The sequence below is a fragment of the Amyelois transitella genome, chromosome 8 (assembly GCF_032362555.1).
Source record: "Amyelois transitella isolate CPQ chromosome 8, ilAmyTran1.1, whole genome shotgun sequence".
Classification (NCBI taxonomy): Eukaryota; Metazoa; Arthropoda; class Insecta; order Lepidoptera; family Pyralidae; genus Amyelois; species Amyelois transitella.
In genome coordinates, this window is record NC_083511.1 from 11,599,028 (window position 1) to 11,619,740 (window position 20,713).

General features: G+C 37.2%; 2 protein-coding genes across 6 annotated transcripts in view; one reads left to right on the forward strand and one right to left on the reverse strand.

Annotated features, from left to right (window-relative positions):
- Window positions 1–100: 100 nt before the first annotated feature.
- LOC106134096 (oxygen-dependent coproporphyrinogen-III oxidase) lies at window positions 101–8,511 on the reverse strand. Of its 2 annotated transcripts, XM_013334053.2 has the most exons (9): window positions 8,371–8,511; window positions 6,816–7,044; window positions 6,382–6,444; window positions 4,920–5,077; window positions 3,683–3,813; window positions 2,878–3,004; window positions 2,034–2,197; window positions 1,024–1,193; window positions 101–583 (listed from the first exon to the last, which is right to left on the reverse strand). In XM_013334053.2, the coding sequence occupies exons 1-9, from the start codon at window positions 8,451–8,453 to the stop codon at window positions 467–469; spliced, it is 1,242 nt and encodes a 413-aa protein (XP_013189507.1). In that variant the 5' UTR covers window positions 8,454–8,511; the 3' UTR covers window positions 101–466. The 2 variants fall into 2 exon arrangements, with proteins under 2 accessions (XP_013189507.1, XP_013189509.1); XM_013334055.2 differs by lacking the exon at window positions 6,382–6,444.
- Window positions 8,512–9,034: 523 nt separating this feature from the next.
- Window positions 9,035–20,713, forward strand: part of LOC132902007 (syntaxin-binding protein 5) — a 259,683-nt gene continuing 248,004 nt past the window's right edge. For all 4 annotated transcript variants that reach the window (XM_060945531.1, XM_060945534.1, XM_060945532.1 and 1 more), the window contains exon 1: window positions 9,035–9,176. In XM_060945531.1, the coding sequence (XP_060801514.1) occupies window positions 9,054–9,176 (123 nt within the window). In that variant the 5' untranslated portion in view covers window positions 9,035–9,053. The remainder of the gene's footprint in view (window positions 9,177–20,713) is intronic.

Below are 20,713 nucleotides of genomic sequence, written 5' to 3' on the forward strand. Positions count from 1 at the left end.
ATTAAAAATATTTCTCGACATTCCTACGGGAACGGAAGTAAACAGGTCTTTTCGTTTTACGCGGGCCGAGACACGTGCGTTTAGCAAATAAAACAGCAAATGAAACTTTTACAAAAATATCTTGTATATTAAAATATGACATTATAACATCGATCAATATACATTGTTATACTTTAACAATAATTTAAATACATTTATCATAAGTACCTCAACAATTTTCGTGATAAGTGATGTAAACTTACTTTATATGAGCGTAGAAACTATTCGCTTAGTTAATAAAAACGTCATTGGATCTGCAATAGCAGAAACAAGGAGCTTGGGACCATAGAGTTATCACAACCGACAGCTAGAGATATTGCAAACAATAACTTCTCATGGATAGCAAAATCTCTATTGATTATACATGGATGAAAAAAGGTATTTGATTTAAAGCCTTACACCCATTAAAATAAGTTATAGTATAGCTTCACGCAGCCGCTCGTTTTGAAGTCCCAATGTTGACCCAGTCTCTAGGCTCTTTGAGGACCTTCATCAGCTCTGCTTCAGGAGAGTTAGGTTTCGGCTCGTGCATGTACTCCCATTTCTGAAAAACCAAAATGAACTATTTAAATAAAATTACTTTGTAAAAATCTAATACAAAGATAGATTTTTTAAAGCCTGTGTTTGTATACCATTACTAGGCAAATGTCCTATATCTTTTTATAAATTTAAATCAGAGTTAATTCGCTATCTTCTTCATTCTCATTTATAAAAAAATTTACATCTGTTTCCTGATATTGGCCTTGCCTTATTGAGACTGTAAGCTCTACCTCGTAAATAATTAAGGCAGGATACAGGTATTTATTTTAAAATTTGGTGCTCCTGGCCTTAAGAAGTTCGTGCTGAATGCGCTAGTCATCTTCCCAAACTCACATAGTTAAAATGTCCCAATTCCCTTTACTCGAGCGCAATGGCTGTAAGTGCAACTGAGAATAAATAAAAATAAAAGTATTGGCATTAAAATATTAAAGATGTTAAACTCACAGCATTAAGAGGCAGCGACATAAGTATCGACTCGTAACGGGCCTCAGGCGTGTGGAGCCCGAACTTGGTGCCGCGGTCGTAGATGAGGTTGAATTCTACGTAGCGCCCGCGCCGGAGCAGCTGCCACTGCCTCTCGTAGTAGCCGTACGAGTCGTCTTTGTGTTTTTGAACTGTTGACAGTCATACAAACATATAATACCTGCATAATTATTCCGTTTCATATGAACGCACCTTTAATCTTTTGTAAATATTTCTTGATTAGGGCAATATTGAGTGTGTGAATTTAGTGCCGCGGTCTTGGATGTGGAAAGGACATTTTGGGCGGGGAACCCAAATGTCAAGTTGTGCCGTTTCAATTTTACAATATTTTTGTTTTATCTATTTTCTTGATTTAGTTAATTACTTAAGATTGTTGATTATTAAGTGTTCGTGGAGAGTGTTGAAGAGTTTTACAATTCAGGATTTAGTGATTTTGTTGTCCCAAAAAGTTTAGTGAAAGGGCTTTGGAAAGCACTCGCAGCTACTACTGGATCATAACGGAAAATCTCCATTAGGAGTACATACTTACATATTATATTAAGAATTTAAAAAATATCTTGGAGCCGCGATTGTAGATCTGAACTGTCTGAACCATTATTGAAATGGCAAAACTAAATACGCAACACAAAATACAGTAATTTAATAAGAGTTTCTTTTCTTCTTTATCATTATACCTACTAATATAATTTTAATTTTAAAATTATCAAGGTAAGATAAAAACATACATAAATATTAAAATATACTAACAAAAAGTGTGTTGAATTCAAATTAGTTCATACTTAAATAAGACGGTTTAGTACGAATCTGTGATATAACAATGACTTACCATCAGGTATCTTGATATGACAGCTGGCGCACACGACGTGACCAAGTCGAATGCCTCCTCTTGCGACGGCGTATCGATATCGTCGAAGAAAATGACGCTCTCCTTTCATCATTATTTTTTCAACAAAATAGTAATCATGACTTACCAATAGGTAAATAACTGGGTATGACAGCCTCTGCACACGACGTGACGAACTCGAATGCTTCTTCCTGTGACGGCGTGTCGATGTCGTCGAAGAAGATGCCGCCGATTCCTCGCCGTTCGCCGCGGTGAGGAATCGAGAAATAATCGTCGCACCATTTCTTAAATCTGTTTTGGAATGACATTCATTATTTGTCATTTCTATTATGTTGTATAAATAATAAGGACTCAATATGTAAGTTTAATATTTAACTAGCTTTTACCCGCAGCTTCGCCCGCGTGGATTTATCGCCACCTACAAAAAGCGACGAATTTAAATTTACCGCGAAAAAGTTAGAAAAAGTAGCACCACTTATAAAAAGCAACCAATTTAGCGCCACATAGGTACATAAGAATACCTACAGGTTTTTCGCAAATCCTACGGGAACTGCAGTTTTTACCGGGATGGATTACCTTTTATCACACCAAGGTCAGGATACCCTTTGTCCTTCTCCAGACTTTTTATTATATGTATATATTCGTAATAACCAACAAACAAACTCACTTTCGCATTTATTAATATTACTTGGGATTCGTGTCAACATTTTATCTACATAAATACATACATATAATCACGGCTTTATCCCTTGCGAGTAAGACAGAGCCCGGAGTCTTGAAAAGACTGATAGGCCACGTTCAGCTGTTTGGCTACATGATAGAATTGAGATTCGAACAGTGACAGGTCGCAAGCCCATCAACCCAAAAGACGAATCCCAATATTATAAGCCTATCCCTTAGTCGCTTATCAGTCATCAATAACGAGTTTTAAAGTAAAGTCGTCTAAATAAACATACAAAACTAACACTTACCGGGCATAATAAGTTTTATCGTGAGCGTCGCAAGCGTGCTTCAGCGTCAAATGGAAATGTTTGGCGTCCTCCTCATTGAGGTAGTACGGCGTCAAGTCAGTACCGCCCCCGAACCACCATTGTACTCCTAGAACGCCAATTTACAGATAACTATTTTAGAATTGTATCAATTTTCAAAATAGGTTGAGCAAACGGGACTACAAAAGAAATTACTTCATATATATATGTATGTATGTATCAATTTAAGACGGAAAATTAACTTGGCTTGTCGTAGTAGTTTATCCATTATCTCTCAACACCATTTCAAAAAGTTTTAAAGGTTCCCATTTTCCCTGTGGAAGTTTTCAACCTGAAGGCAAGTTTTCACTAGACAGATCATGTTTTTAAGTGCTATTTAACATAACATATTATCACGTCTATATGCCTTGTGGGGAAGACAGAGCCAACAGTCACCAAAAGACTGAAAGGCCACGCTCAGCTGCTTGGCTTAATGATATAATTGTGATTCAAATAGTGACAGATTGCTAGCCCATCGACTTAAAGAGGAATCCCAATTTTATTAGCCTATCCCTTAGTCACCTTTTACGTCATCCAAGGGAAAGAGATGGGAGTGGTCATATTCTTTTTTCTATTAGTGCCGGGAACCACACGGCTCTGGGCAAAGCGATAATGACGGGTTGCCTCAAAAAATTGGAGTTACTCTCGAGCTATTTGTTAGAACCTGTTTGATGATTTTTTTGTCTATTCACAGGACATGCAGAATTATGGAGTAGGTACCTAAACCTGGAGGGAGGAGTCCACTCACCATCTTTATCCTGGACCTCGAAGTATCTGTAGTTGAAGTGTATGGTGGGCACCATCGGGTTCCGAGGGTGTATCACGGCGCTGACTCCAGCCGCGAAGAAAGGTAGTTCTGCATTTTGTAGATTTTTCCCCCTAGAGTAAGAGCTATCTTAGAAGGGATTGGCATTTTGTTTTTAATATCACATCATAGAATCACGTCTTTTTCATGGAGGAGGTAGGTAGGCGAGGATATTTAATACCTACTCGTATAAGCCTTTTCACTCATTTCGGTAATCGCTGCACCTATTTATTTTATGTATATTGTTTATCTATTGTAGTTTTTATGTATGTATATTATAATTATTTTATTTTTTATTTTGTGTAGGTATAAATATATTTATTTAGTTTAACCCCACATAAAGTTCTATGTCAGACCCAATGGTTGACTGGTAGATAATGCTTCTAGCATTAAGTCCGCCAATTGTGCTATACATTTGTATTTTGTGCATTGAAGTTTAAATAAATAAATAAAATCTACATCATTACACTTGCCACGATCCTTGCATACTTCTGTCGCTCATTCCACATTCATATATCCCTTCATGCAAGCTCGTTATTTTCGTTGTAGGGTAGATACTCTTAATCTGATCTTTCTTATAATTGAGTTGAGTGTGCTTGACCTCAATCTGCCTGGTGGTAAACAAGATGAGGCCTGAGGTGATACACATACATACATACATATAGTCACGTCTATACCCCTTGCGGGGTAGACAGAGCCAACAGTCTTGAAAAGACTGAATGGCCACGTTCAGCTGTTTGGCTCAATGATAGATTTGAGATTCAAATAGCGACAGGTTGCTAACCCATCGCCTAAAAAGGAATCCCAAGTTTGTAAGCCTATCCCTTAGTCGCCTTTTACGACATCCATGGGAAAGAGATGGAGTGGTCCTATTCTTTTTTGTACTGGTGCCGGGAACCACACGGAGGTGGTACACGCAAGCTCAAATAGTGCCTATTCACTCTTGCCTTGAAAATCCCCAAGTTGTATGTATGTAGAGCCGTGTGGTTCCCGGCACCAATACAAAAAAGAATAGGACCACTCCATCTCTTTCGTCGCATTTTCATCGGACGTCAATTTACAAATATAGATCTCTTAAATCTAAATCGTGTACGAATGCACATTGTCTACATTAAAAAACCATGAATTAATGTAGAACTAATTGATACTCATAACTCATCAGATTTATACCAAATCTTACCTACTCCTCATCTGCTGGACGGCAGCAGGCGGCAACTTGCCATGTACCACAGAAATATTCACTCCAGCTTTCTCAAAGACCCGTCCGTCTTGTAAGACGCACGTGATTCCTCCTCCACCCTCCTTGCGAGTCCAACGGTCCACTTTGAACTTTGCCTCCTAAAATGACGAGCAATCATCAGGTGAGAGTTCACGGCTCTTAAGGCTCATACATACATATGTATAATCACGTCTATATACCAACAGTCTTAAAAAGACTGATAGGCCAAGTTCAGCTATTTGGCTTAATGATATAATTGAGATTCAAATTAGTGACAGGTTGCTAGCCTGTCGTCTAAAAAAAGAAGCCCCTTAAGACACCAAAGTCTCTCAAGTACACCAAAAGCGGGTGAGAGGCAGGGTAGCTTGAAAAGGGGGCCCGCTCCAAGTTGTAATACAAGAATTTCTTTCAACTTGTCACATCAAAATGAAACACCGACTAGCAATGAGTTTCTTGTACTACGACTAGATGTTGGCCGGCTTTTATACTACTTCTGACCTATTTTTGAGGGAAAACAAGGTCAGGAAGCATGCACATTCAGGCTACTGGTTACAATGATCTAAGCTGTGTTAGCTTACCCTGTTATGGAGAGGTTAAACAGTCTCAGATAAACGTTTAATAGTCGTAGGAAACTGCAATGTTTAAGTATTATAAGCATATTTTGTTAGGTTGTTTTGTTATTTTATTAGAGGACTAGCGACCCGCCCCGGCTTCGCACGGGTGCAAAATTTTGTTATTATACATAAAAACCTTCCTCTTGAATCACTCGACCTGTTACAAATAACCGCATCAAAATCCGTTGCGTAATTTTAAAGATTTAAGAATACAGACAAACAGACAGACTAAAATAGCGACTTTGTTTTATACTATGTAGTGATGTAGATATAAACATATATGTATATCTAATTCTTGTGTCGTCTGTCTATCCGCTTATAGAATACGCTCATAATAGCAAAACATTGCAGTCTCCTGTGACTTTTATATATTTAAATATATTTAGTTTTTTTCATATCACACACACACACACACAATCACGTCTATATCCCTTGCGGGGTAGACAGAGCCAACAGTCTTGTAAAGACTGATAGGCCACGTTCAGCTATTTGGCTTTAAGATAGAATTGAGATTCAAATAGTGACAGGTTGCTAGCCCATCGCCTAAAATAGGAATCCCAAGTTTATAAGCCTATCCCTTAGTCGCCTTTTACGACATCCGTAGGAAAGAGATGGAGTGGTCCTATTCTTTCTTGTAATGGTGCCGGGAACCACACGGCCAATTTTTTTTATATTTTAAATATATTTAGCTCTGATATTTGGAAAAATGCGATGATGATGATTTTGATATTGCAAGCCATCTACAAAAGCATTTGCCAAATACAGACTTAGACAACTGTATAGAAAAGGTATTTGGAAATTATGCGTACCGGGTGAATAATAAAAATGTCCGGATCAAGATCATCATCCTCCATCTTTTCGTCCTCCCAAGCCTACAAGAAAGACAATCATTTAATTTTTACATCACACGGGTAAAATATCTAGACGTGATTTGAAACATGAGGAGTTTGTGTGGGTGCAATGTAATGAAAATAGAATGATCCGCAAATTTCAAAGAATGTGATAAAAAATTTACGGACACCAAATAGGTGTTGAGAGCCGTGCGCAAGCGCCGCGACTCTTAAAACTCCGTCCCGTAAAAAAGCATATTCAGAACTTCCTTTGGGCATAGCAGAAGAAGAAGAGCATAAATTGAACTAATAATTACGTTGAGAATCATCGGCAATTACCTCAAAAAACACCTATAAACTTGCACTGCACTATGTAAAGGTGATTTTACACACCGCGCACTTATCACACTCACCTTATCTTCCTCCTTCTCAAGTGCCCGACAGAATTCGGACTGTATCCTCATGATCATAAGTTCCATTTGCGTTTTCATGTCGTCCTGGGTCTTCTCCAATTGGTCGAGGGGTGTGATTGGTGGGGCCATGTAACTATTAATCTGTATGATCTCTTTCATCTCGGCTCGGCTCCGTCTGAACTGAGTGTAAGCTGTGAATCCTGCGCCGAGTATTGCTGCGCAGTATAGTCTGCAAGATTAAGTTGTGTACACATAATCACGATACGACGTCACGTCTTACTAAAGTTAGAGTGCCGGTGACCGGATTGTTAAGATGCCCGATTGAGATGCGTGGTTCCGGTTCAAACACCACCTCGGCCACATACCAATGGCTGATGACAGATTTAATTTAATTATATTTTTATCATTAATTAACTGTAGTCAAAAGGAGTGCAGTGTATTTTTTAGTCCCTTTAGAGTAAGACCTCCATCTCTTTCCTAAGGATGTTGTAAAAGGTGACATAAAACCATGTACACTCACGCATATGCGCACATAAACTTATACTATGTGAGTGATGTGTTCTTTTCGTAACCTCAATTATTAACTTGTTTATTTTTTCTAAGCAGTTTTAAGTTAAATCAAAGAAGCAAGAATCTCTTATTGGCATGAAGTTAAGTTTTAATTTATTTGATTGCAATGTTTGAACTGCTGCTGATTCCTTAATAAACAAATAAAAAAAATCAAGAACATAACTCATTGATAGTGCTTATCAAATGTTGTGACTACATTATAACTGTTTACATTTTTTAATATTTTTTTATGATACTAGTATAAAACATAAGCTTAATAGTACAACACTACGATGTCAAAATTTAAATAAATAGTTGGACAAGGTATTGTATTAAATTGGAACCCACATAGAGAATGTCGGTTCCAATTTAATACAATTTTGTATACTTGAAAATATTGATAGACATCAAAATCATAAATAGGTTATTTTAATGTATTTTGCATAAGATGCAATGCAAAGAGCATGAACAAGTTGTAGACTTAACATCTAAAATTTTTGACTTTTTCATGACTCGGAAATCCTTAAGTCATAGGTATTAGAGAATAGTCTGGAAAGGAATTCTAAATTTAAGCAGTTCCTGTATAAAAAGATTAAAAATTTCATACATTTTTATATGCAAGAAAAACAAATAAAGGAGTTATGAAACCAATTTATTACTTGTGTAAACAAACAGTAAAACTCAAGGTCCTGTGCTACCAATTTGTTTGTTCATATTATAAGCAAACATGTTGTCATGTATATGAGAAACGTTTAGAATGTTGGTTTCAAGAATAGTTTAAGTTTTTGATAAATATCTAGAAATTTAATCTTATCTGCGTACTGTATCGGTGACTTGCTAAAGTGAAATACTAATGAAATGATGTAATTTGGACAAAGTGGAAGAGGAGAAATCTTGGGCACCTATTGTGTAAAGTGATGATTAATTTAATTTTAATTACGGATATCAGCAAGTGTTATCGGAATAAATACTGAGGAAATTACACAATAGTAAATTAAAAACTTACTTGAAGGGCTGACCTCTAATTGTTTTGTAGCTTCCGACGTAGCTTAGGGTATTAAAATTACGTAAAATCACTCTGAATGACATTTTCTTAGTTTAATTTAATAAATAAATACTTTCACAAGATTTTCACAAAACACAATTTTTCTTGATTGTTTTGACAAGGAACCGGTTTGACTGGAAACGTCAACGTCATTCGTGATGTTTACGTGTGCAGAGCCGCCTGGTGGCCGCGCCCTGTACTAGCTATCAGCTGTATGTTTTTCCTCTGCAAAACGTGCCTTCATGCGCAATATTATGCGTTCATCTCTTTTCCGAGCAGGCACGGCGGCATCGATCGGTCGTGTCGCGCTCTTTCCGGCCAGTCCGCTACGGCCTCGCTGACAACGTGTCGGCATTGCGCGTGTGTAGCGCTATCCCAGCTATCGATCCGTCAGTGGAACCGCATTGCCGTACATTCCGGAGGCGGTGCCTCGCCTAGTTTTCGTCGATCGTCGGCGTGGCGGGCGTGTGTCGGCGTCGGCGGCGGCCCCGGGCGGCCCTGCGCAGTAGCGGCTTCTAGTAGCGCGGGAGCGACCGACCTTCCTTCCGCCAAAACCGGCTCGCTGTCCGCGGCGGACGGCTGTGATGTAGCCGGGGCCGGCGCGAGCGGCCTTCGGACAAAGGACCCGCGTTCGGTGATTCGCGATGAAGAAGTTCACTTTCAAGGGGGTTCTGGACGGGTTCCGCAGCTCGGTGCAGGCGGCGCCGCGCGGGATCGAGCAGGAGATCCAGGAAACGCTGCGTCCAGACCACTTCCAGATTAAAAAGGTGAGTTGTTGTTTTATCGGCCGTCGCGAGCCAAGGTCCCGCAGATAATGGCGATGAGTAGCGGGCGGTACGACAGGCGGCCTGGCGGGGAGAGGGGCTTACTACGCTCCGCTGAAGAGCCGTATTTATAAAGGCGGCCCACCTGAGCGCGCGTTGCCCGATGTGTACGCAACGTCGGCACGCGCCGCATCAAAACAATCTGGTGCATCCAAACAAGCTGTTGCTGCGTTCGTCGACGCACGTCTGAACTTGCATTGTATGCGTTGTTCTATGTTCTTAGAAAGTTTTTAGCTCACTGAGTTCAATTCGAGTGATTGTAGATGTAGAAAAACTCGCTGTTGTCGTTTGCGTCAACGTTTAACCTTGACCATCCAATTGGAACACGTAATGTAGGTTGGAGCGTAATCTTTTTAGCGAAAGTGTTTAGCTTGTAGCAAATCAAACTGTTTATCCAGTAGGGGCTGATATCAGCGAGGCTGTCGAGCCAGCAGACATTACAATAACCCTGCACTTGCGTGGGTGGAATAGCGATCATATTGAACTGATAACGGATAAGATAAATGCTGCACTCAATAATAACAGGCTAGTAACACCCGCAGATATTGTTGATAGACCACTTTTGTTTGTTCCTGATCCAGAAATATTTTTTAATGTACAAAAGTAACAAAACTGGTAAGAAAAATTGTAGAAGACATTTTTGCGATAAAGTTATCTAGCGTTTTGAGCCGCGTTCTTGTTTACGACTTTTGTCATATCTCACTGTCCATTTGTTGGACCCAATTCCAGAATGGTCATCTTTTCACTTAATTTTTCAACTTTAGGGTAAAAATTTTGATCATCAGCCTCTTTTAAACATATTTCTTTATAACCGGCTGGTATATTTTGCTTCCTATCAACATCATTATGTAGTCTACGGCCTTCCCGTCGGAACCTTATCTACCTTACCAGAACTGTTAATTTTACCTTTGTTTGATTCTTAATGGAGTAAAACATTATTACCGCAGCGCAGTAAATGTTATTGAGCCAGTTATTCAAGAAAAACAATTAGCAAAAGTATATTTTCCCGAACAGCCGGCCGTCGGCGCCATGATGGATGACGACGCACGTACTCGTACAAAGTTTTAACGGCTGCACAGAATAACTTTGCTATTATGGTTGCCAAGTTTTTTCTATTAAACTGTAGTATAAACTTCCTTTCCTGGAAACGAATAATGGAAGTAATTTGATTCACATCATTCGATTTTGTTGTTACTTTCTTTTTATAAAAAATTTTCTTTATGGTCTAAGACAGTTATCCAAGGGATCAAATTAATTTCGACTCTTGAGAATACCTTCCTTTGTATGCTATAAGTACTTAGATATCAAATCATGCCGCATAATTTTTATTAAGTGGTCCTTCAATAATATTACGATTGCAACATGCCATTGTTAGTAATTTTACACTTGACACTTGAATTGGCATTAATATAAAATAGGTAAGGACCACTCTATCTCTTTCCCATGGATGCCATAAAAGGCGACTAAGGGATAGAAAACTTACAAACTGGGGATTCTTCTGTTGGGCGATGGGCTAGCAAACCTATCACTTTTTGAATCTCAATTCTATCCTAACAGTTGAACGTAAGCCACGTTCAGCTGTTAGGCTTTATAATATGATGATAATGATCAGTCTTTCAAGACTGCTGCTGGCTATGTCTCTACCCCGCACGGGGTGTAGAAGTGACTAGCTGTGCCCGCGACTTCGTATGGAATAGTTGTTTTGGGCATCATTGAATCAAGGATGAATAATTTACCCCGTTGTTTTCACATTTTCCATTATTTCTTCGCTCCTTATAGTCGCAGCGTGATGTAATATAGCCTACAGCCTTCCTCGATAAATGATCTATTCAACACAAAAAGAATTTTTCAATTCGAAACAGTTTTTCCTGAGATTAATTGTTTAAAAAAACAAACAAACTCTTCAGCTTTATAACATTAGTGTAGATTATATGAATGAAAATGAAGAGTATATCACGTCTCACAAGTTCTTAGATTCCTTCATATATTCTTTGTTTCGTATTCTCGAAATGGAACTTATATTTGTTTTTATTATGTATTTAGAGAAAAGAAACGAATTGAAGAACTCCATCTTATACATACCTATAAGAATAACTAAACTCACAAGATAAAAATTACATCTCTCAAAGATATTAACTATATTACTTTATACACAAAGCACTATCTGGAAATTCTTATTACTTTTAATCTTTGTGAAAAATTACGCGGCAAAACTTTCTGATGCCTTAATAATCTCGTGTAGGCTTCAAAAATCTCATCTGCTACAACGGAAAGCACTCAGAAGTTTTGGCCCTTAATCTCCATTTGGTAAATTTGGTACGACGACTAATTTGCGACAAATTTTGCGAAGGTCTTCAGGTAAAATGTAGCAAAAATTACTTCGATTTTACTTCGGAGCTAACAGTTTAAAGGCCACGTTCAGCTGCATCTGTTTGGCTTTATGATGGAATTGAGATTTAAATAGTGAAAGGTTGCTAGTCCACCGCCTATAAGAGCAAAGACAAGTTTATAAGCTTCGTCGCCTTTTAAAACATCTATGGAAAAATATGGAGTGGTTTCTATTCTAAAGTGCAGGAAACCACACGGTACATCAACCATACATAATATCCTAATCATCTTATACGACAAACTAGGAAGAGTTAATAAGCTAACTACACACAATTTATTTCTTTTGACCATTAAATTACTATCTATCACTCACTATCTAAAACACGATGTATGATAAAGAATTCTAACAACTATCACAATTTAGTAAAATACTTTACTACATAGACCTTATGTCGCTGAATGTGCCCGTTTAACTATATTTTTGCCCTATCGGCTGTATAATTCGAGATTCATGCGCCTGGAAAAAGTAAATTGGTTCCCTTTCTTCACTGTCCTCGTAACATTACTCATATTTTCCCGGCAAGTTCGGAAAATGTTTGAAGATATTTTTGTCTCGTTATAACGCGTAATGAAGCGATAACTTGTTATTTTATGACTTCAAGTGCGTATTGGTAGTTCGTAAATGAAATTTGTCAGGTAAATATTTACGGATGAATGAATCAGAAACAATTTAAATATGGTCTTAATCGCAGAACTTACTTGATAAAACAAGTTTTCGGGTGGATTATTAGTCATGTGATGATGTAATCTTACATTGCCTAAATATAATATTTGTGCATTTGGGATTGATCTTTTCAAAAAATTAAAGAGAAATTCGGCAATCTGTGCTGTTAAACTAGAGCTTTAGTGACAAATTGGTAGGTAGGTATGTCGATTATTAAGAATTGTCAAAATTTCACTAAGGTATGTTTCACTTGGCTTGTTTTTTCTGCGACGAATATAAATTAATAAGTTAATATCTCAATACCTTTGAATTTACTGCTTATTAGAAGTCCATAATACATACTAAACTAACTACACTTTTAATCTTATAACAAAACGACTCAATGCTTCAGTCGATTTGATAGAAGTCGGCAACGTTCTCAAATTGTCTCATAAAATATTCGAAAGGCTATGATATCTGTAATTAAGCAATGGGGTTGCCAGAGGGGATAATGCGTTTGACCCCGTGTCCTGATTTATAACCCGTGCTTGTCGGGGCGGCGCCATCTTGAATAAGATGACACGTCATCGCGAAGGTCGTGCCATAGATTAAAATGTCTTAGGGCGCGTGTAGCGTGGCGCCGACTTCATACGACTGGGGTCACCGACTCGGACAGACTTTGACCGACTGAAACCCGTGCAGCGTGCGGCCGACTAGCGACTGATTGTCGCCCGGTCGTACGATTCAAAGGCCGTCACACACTTAGTTATACTAGTGGTTCGCCGTGAACTTAGACCCCGCGACCCCATTTATTTTTTAAAATCGTATATCTCAAAAAGTACTTACCCAATTTTGATGTTCTACAAATTTAAAAAACTATGGACAGACCCCATCTTTAAATTGAGTGTACAATTTAAATTTGATCGAAATTCGACCGATGGTTCGAAAGTAATCGTTTTACATTTTACAAATATACACACAAAAACTGTATTTTCGTCCTTTGGTAGATAGTGACTATTTTCGTCCCAAGTTGATATTGGATAATGACGTCACCAAGCTAAACACGCTGCACTGCGTCGTTTAATTACACGCGTTTAATCCAGTCGGTCCGAGTCTGTTCGGACGAAGTCGCCCCCCCCCCCCGCTGTACGAGCCCTTATGACGAGCGGGAATCTTATCAACTTATATCGTTGGTGTTGATTAGATTTTTATTATTGAGCTATTGAAAGTTTATAGAGTAATATTTACCGTCCAGCACTTTTCGAAGGACATGATAGAAGGTCCATTTCGTATTAATAAGACAGTGGAGTTAGTTGAAGTATAAGTTAAGGAGATACCATGTCATCCGCCAGACACTATGTAAGAACTCGCAATCACTCTTTATTTTCTACGCAATTGTAAAAATTTCAAAAACTACTTAACCGATTTGATACTAATCCTACCTATCCTATCCTCTAATTAGATCCTATATTTATTTTATTAAAATCAGACCAACGATTCGAAAGTTATCACGTTACAAACATACATACAAAAAAATATTTTCGCACCAATTTGATTGGTTCACTTACTTGGTACTTCGCTCGCTCGGTCAATGAGCGGTTGTAAGTAGCTGGAATTGATTTTTCTTAATTTAGTTGCCTTCAAGACCTCGGTTTGAACTTCAAAGTGTCTATTTTTTGTCTACCACGGAAAGTTCCCTCCCAGACACCACACATGTAATTACTCAAATATTGTGTTGCCCTGTTAAATTATTCAAAACCCAAATACAGCCGTAATTCAGTCAATAAACACTTGCACGAAAACATTTATCTTACCAAGAAGGGCGGTACATTAATATTGACCTAGCCGCGTAGTGATGTGAACTGATCTGTCGAGAAGTGCTTTACGTGTCTAGAACAACGAAATCGGTAAATAATAGGTCTTCCAGCCTTCGTAGCATGACACGCGCGACGCGAATCGCGCCGTTTTTGTCGCGTAAAAAACTCGCTATCCCGTTTCACGTCATAATACAAACGCGAAACAGCGTTAGTTTTTCGCGCGATTTAAAACGGCGTCTCGCGATCTATGCTACGGAACAAAGATCACTTTAAGATATAACTTCTTCATTATATAATTATGTGTTTGTGTTGTTTGTTTAATAAAAACACACGTATTCTGCGAATATTGTATACAAGCAATAAAGTTTATTAAAACCTCGAGCGATTGATCTTTTTTTAACAAAATTAACAAATATCTGAAAAGAAAAAGAAGATCCGTGGGTTTTTAATTCCGTTTCATGATGAGAACCATTTCGGTTCAATTAATATTGCGGGAAATATATCGATAAATTACACGAGACGTTTCGTCCCATCTCTAACGTTGAGTCATCGCATCCCACTTCTGATATCGTTGTCTGCCTTGTGTTACAGATTATAAGAGTGATTTAATTTGTCTCGTCTCGCTACTAACGATCACAATTAGGTAACAATGAATGAACTAACATTGAATGGAGCGGGAGTTATTAGTAAATAAGATCTTGTGGTTAATTAAACAACTAGCTTTTGCATTTGGCTTCATTAATGATTCTTTGGGTTATTTCGGTATATTCTTACAGTTTGATGATGTGATACAAAATGTTTCATACATTTTTAATGCATTGATATGTTTGAACACTCCTCATTCTACTTATCTGTAAACACTTCAACTATAATTAAAACTAAAATAAAAATAATAATATAAGGAATAAGTAAAAGCGGTTATTAGCTTTTACCAACGTCTTCGTTTGTGTACCTATAACGCCCTTTACCACAAATCCTATGGGACCTTATGATTTCTACAACTATACTACCTACAAACGAAAAAATAATAAATAAATTCACTTTCGCGTTTAAAATATTTATGTATGTAAACTATGTAAGTTTAAATAATCTAATATAACATTATTATTTCTCAAACTGTTATCGCTCCACCCGTACATACTTACAGCTCAGTTTGATCAGAAGGTTGGACCACATTCTATTCTAAGTTTAATTTAATATTGTGAAGTTGACGTTGTTGAAGAAAATGCTGCAGTGCAGTTTGTTACCGCTTCTTCTGCACTGACGCCTTGGAAGCGGCAGTAAACTTAGTTTTTAAGTAATTTATTTGACGTCAACCAATGTTGTTAAACCATACGACAATTATTAAGCGATATAATAGTATCCTATAATAATGAATAAAAATTTTGAATTTTGAATTTGAATTTTGGACTAGCGGGGAATTAATGGCATTAAGTAAGTCTAAAATTCAAAAATATTCAAAATTCAGACATTTTTATTAATTATTATGGGATACTTCACATCACTTTATAATTGCCATATCTTTTGGTTTCACAACATTGGTTGACGTCAAATAAATTACTTTAAACTAAGTTTACAGCCGCTTCCAAAGCTTCAGTCCTGTTGCACATTTTACGTGCCTTAAGTTTAAATATACATATGTATAAATAAATAGTTTGGAATAGTTTTCTGCATTTCACGAGCTCACAAGCTGATCCTCGACTGATTGGTATTCTAGATCCGTAGTTTATCCAATGTTAGCTTATTGTTCTGAGCTAACATCTGAAGCGTTTATTTATACATCTATGATTCTGTGACATGTTCAGACTATAAATACATGACCTTGTCTTATTCTTACAGTTCAGTTTATGTCTGAGACTAGGTTTTGCCTGCGATTTAGTCACACGGGAGTAGCTTCATGGTAAAACCTGACTTACTCAATCCAGGATCATGATCAAAGGCTGAGGAAAACCCGTCACGAAATAATAAAATATATTGTCTGTGATTTTTTTTATCTCCACCATTTACGACCTTGTCATGCGGAAATCCGCTAATCTCTCATTGCTGATAATAAACAATTATTCACTATTTTTATTGCCAGCTTACCGAGTTCGACACGTAAACAAATATGGAAATAACTATGGGTCTATATCCCTTGTGGGGGTAGACAGAGCCAATAGTCTGGAAAAGACAAAAGTGAAAGGCCACGTTCAGATTTTGAGCTTAAAATAGTCTCTCTTATAGTAGATGGCGAAAGCGAGTGCATCTTTAAATCTATCTTATTTTTGTCAATAGTATTAATCTGTCAATCTGAGAAAGATAATTTTTCATCTTAACCTGTAGCGGATCAAACCTAGTCCTTGAGTCAAGCATTTTGTCACTGAAGCCCACAATATATCTTAAATGTTAATAAAAATAGTAGTAATAGAGAGGTAGTCTCTGCCTATCCCTCCGGGAAAGAGGTGTGATTTTATGTATGTAAGTACGTATGTTAATAAAAATCCCTCCTTGAGAAGTACCAATGGGCTGGTTACCTATACCTATTGGTTACGGCCAGTTGAAATCACAATTATTACGTTATCTACTTCTCATCCATTTAGATGCTTCTATCTTACTGCCTCAGATTATCGACCGATATTTTAAACACCTCTCTTTTGGCACAGTCGGGTAAGAATACTTTCAGCCTGTTAGCCCATCTGTCTCAAGAAATACGATCAGAAAAGAACCACAAGTACGACTGCGGGTGGGATCTCGCCCGACCTACATAACTATACTCGTTGTAGGGAGAAGGGACGGCCCTACCACAGTCCGAATGGAGGGGTTGTTCCATTCGAAGAGTACTAGAGGGCATTAAAAGTAAAACAAATGGGATTGAACGGTCCAGGAACAATCGATAAAGGGAGATGGGCCGGGATTAAAGCGAAAATGGAGCAGTTCCTGATGAAGAGTTCTCGAGAGCATCTTAGTAATAAATAAGATAAAAATAGAAAATATTTCGGCTGCAAGTGAAGCAAAATTTAATAACTTTGAAAAGGTACTTATATGTGTTTATTAGATTTCTTCATTGGAAACGAGATTAAGAGAGAAAGCGAAATTGAGATATCGTATGTTATATTAAATTTAGTGAACAAAAAATATGCAACAACTATGGAGCATAGTTCCATGCATGCACTCATAAAGAAGCCAACATGGGGGCGACATTTAAAATTTCGCCCAATCCCAAAAATAGCTGGGGCCGCCAATGGAAGGGAGGGGTCCCACTCCCCAGCTACGAAATTGAGTCTTGCCATGTCTAGATCTTGTGGATTATCCGCACTTTCTGTTTGTACACGTCTGCCAAGATTTTGAAATGAAATCAAAACTTGTTTCTCTTAGACACGGGGGCAGGCTTATTCGTTGTTCTTGTAGTTTACAGTAGAAAATAATAGCATCTTTCTTTATGTAGATTTAAATACTTAACGACTAAAACATAAGAACAATACCATTGATTCCTAGCAGATGCTCTTAATGTCAGTAAAGTATTGTGAGGAATCTATAGAGGTTTCCTAACCATATTTTTTACAAATGTGTAAGCGTGATCCAATACCTATCGGTCAGATCCCCTGCAAACGATGCTGAGGTCACATGTGAGTTGCTTCGTGTAAAAATATGACTTACCAAATCCTGGATCGTAGTCTATGACTATAGGCGTACCCGGGATTTTTTTTTTTATACCGTGTGTTTCCCGGCACCAATACAAAAAAGAATAGGACCAGGATGTCGTAAAAGGCGACTAAGGGATAGGCCTACGAACTTGGGATTATTTTTAGGCGATGGGCTAGGAACTTGTCACTATTTGAATCTCAATTCTATCATTGTCATTTTTTATCATATTATCATGTTGGGCATCGCAATTTTAAAATAATATGGAACGGCGGCGGGCAGGTTTATGTCGGGGCTATTATCTACACTAATATTATAAAGAGGAAAACTTTGTTTGTTTGGTTGTAATGAATAGGCTCAAAAACTACTGGACCGATTTTAAAAATTCTTTCACCATTCGAAAGCTACATTATCCACGAGTAACAGACTATATTTTATTTTGGAAAAAAATAGGGTTCCGTAATATATTTGGATTTTTCGGACACAAACTAAAAAAAATCAACCAAAAAGTTACTTAGTTTGCGCACGCTGCCTAAACTACAAAAGATAGAACCATAAAATGTTTTAATTAATTGTAGATCTTATAAATATCTACAAAAAAAGTCCGCGACACACTATACCTATCTATGTCGAGTGAGGCACAACAACCACATTTTTATTTAAAAATCTTTTTTTTTTTACTCATGCTATTAATCCTTATCATAATAAATAATTTCATCAATAAGTACAGTTTATGTAGATAATATTTGGTCTTTGAATGATTAAAATTGAACGTTTGGTTTTGAAGTTGTGGTGAAATTAAAATATTACGATTTCTGCTGCACGGCCCGTTGCGAAGTGAGCAAGACTTAGTTAGCCGCTTTGCGGGCGGGTTCTAATAGAGATACATATACATATTTAGAATCGGCTGTGCATCCGTGCGAAGCCGGGGCGGGTCGCTAGTGTTGAATATAACAATACATATAAAAAAGTTTTTAGTGTTCTTCGTATGTTTTAATATAATTGATTAAAATCTACAACCACCTACGTCATAATTCGAAGCGTATGCTTCCAGGATGATTGATGAGTGAATATTTCAAACAGTAAACCTACCCTTTGTATCTTTTCATAAAGAACTTTTTGTGTATATTCGACCGAATGTGAATTAGAAATATCATATTGTAATCAGTCGAATATCACTCGGTTGTGCCCAGTGTCGTCAACTCCATACATATAGTCACGTCTATATCCCTTGCGGGGTGGACAGAGCCGACAGTCTTAAAAAGACTGAATGGCCACGTTCAGCTATTTGGTTTAACCCTTTCCATGCGGCTGGCGTAATATCACGTATAACTAAAAACCGTTGGCCACACGGTGGGCGTATTATTGCGTCCAAAACAATTCCTTGTGTTAAACGATTAGACCAATATGAAAGTTGGTTCCCCTGTACTGTAGTTATAAACTCAACAACCTTACGTGAAACGGTGGAAAAATACTTACTTATTATTATGTAGATACGAGTGCATGGTTTACGCCGATAGTGTTGTAAGCTTTTTATATAAAAAGTCTAATAAAAGGAGAATAATATAAATGGTAAGTTTATTACTTATAATTCTTAATAATGTGTTTTACCTCGACGATAATATTTTTAAAGATAAATCTTCAGATGAGACTCAAATTGACGAGCATGAACCATATTCGCAACCAAATTTTATCGACGATGATGAGATGTCGCAAAGTATTTTATCTAGAAAACGAGGAAGAAACAATGAAATTTCTCCCGAAACTTTTGACGAGGTCAAAGAATCTCAAGTATTTAAGATACCGCAACGAATTTTACAAAATAAAGTGAAATGTTATGATGACTCTCCAAATCCGATAACACCATGTCCAATAAAAACACGATACAATGTACAAGATATGTCAACTAGCCAGGTACTTATTGTACCTACCCTCATAAATTAAATTTTAAGCTACCCTCGTTACATTTTATTATAACCATAGATTTTTTTTTTAAAAGCATGATAAAATAATATAAAAAAATGTAAAATGAGTATGTAAAAAACTGAGTGTTAATTTGCTTATATGCTTGCTCATACCCAGTTGCCCAAAAAATTATTATGATTAATAAAAATTTGATTTTAATTTACTACATATTTCAGTTTTTTATAAAAAAAAATATATATGCAAGTAATTTTATATAAATATTTGATATTCTTTTTGTATTTTTGCAGCAAATGTTCATTATTCTTAATCATAATTCAATTTTGCTCATTTCTGCTTATAAAGACGTTATTGTTTCAAGGTATGGCAACACCAAAATTGTCTATATAATTTTGAAAACGAAATAATACGCCATCCGCGTCTAGCGAAAGAAATTACAGAACGCAATAATACGCCTTCCGTACAGTAGAACCAGTTTTGTTAGGACGTAATATCTCGCCCATCGTTTTATAGAAGGGCCTTAATACAAAACCGCCCGTACAGAGACGGCGAAATTGAAATAATGCTTCCGCATGGAAAGGGTTAATGATAGATTTGTGATTCAAATAGTGACAGGTTGCTAACCCATCGCCTAAAAAGAATCCCAAGTTTGTAAGCCTATTCCTTAGTCGCCTTTTACGACATCCATGGGAAAGAGATGGAGTGGTCCTATTCTTTTTTGTAACGGTGCCGGGAACCAAACTATAGTATAAAAACCTTGCAATGTACTTTATCCAATTGCTGTTGGTTTCTTTAATAAAATAAAATAAAAATCTATTTAGCACCATAGTTCACATTTCTGTGCAATAAAGATATAACAAACGAACAAACAAGAAAATGCTGCAAGTTTTTATTTTAATGGCAACACTGAAAACTACCGCATTACCTACGTAGTAAGTAGCTGAAGTAAATAGTGAAGACTCAACAGTCTGCAAGAATTGGTCATTTATCATCCCTATAAGGGTCGTGTTAACAATAAGAACATTCATTCCGATGATACCCGGACTATTAACTAAACGTCCCAACTTAGTCTCGCCGTCCCGTTGTAA

What these genes read in the sequence shown, in the direction of transcription:
- LOC106134096 (XM_013334053.2), bottom strand. Translation starts at nt 8,453, where the DNA reads ATGTCATTCAGAGTGATTTTACGTAATTTTAATACCCTAAGCTACGTC. An exon ending in TTGAGAAGGAGGAAGATAAG is followed by an intron (nt 6,445 to 6,815) that starts GTGAGTGTGATA and finishes TCTTTCTTGTAG; the next exon opens with GCTTGGGAGGACGAAAAGAT. An exon ending in TGTCGCTGCCTCTTAATGCT is followed by an intron (nt 584 to 1,023) that starts GTGAGTTTAACA and finishes TTGGTTTTTCAG; the next exon opens with AAATGGGAGTACATGCACGA.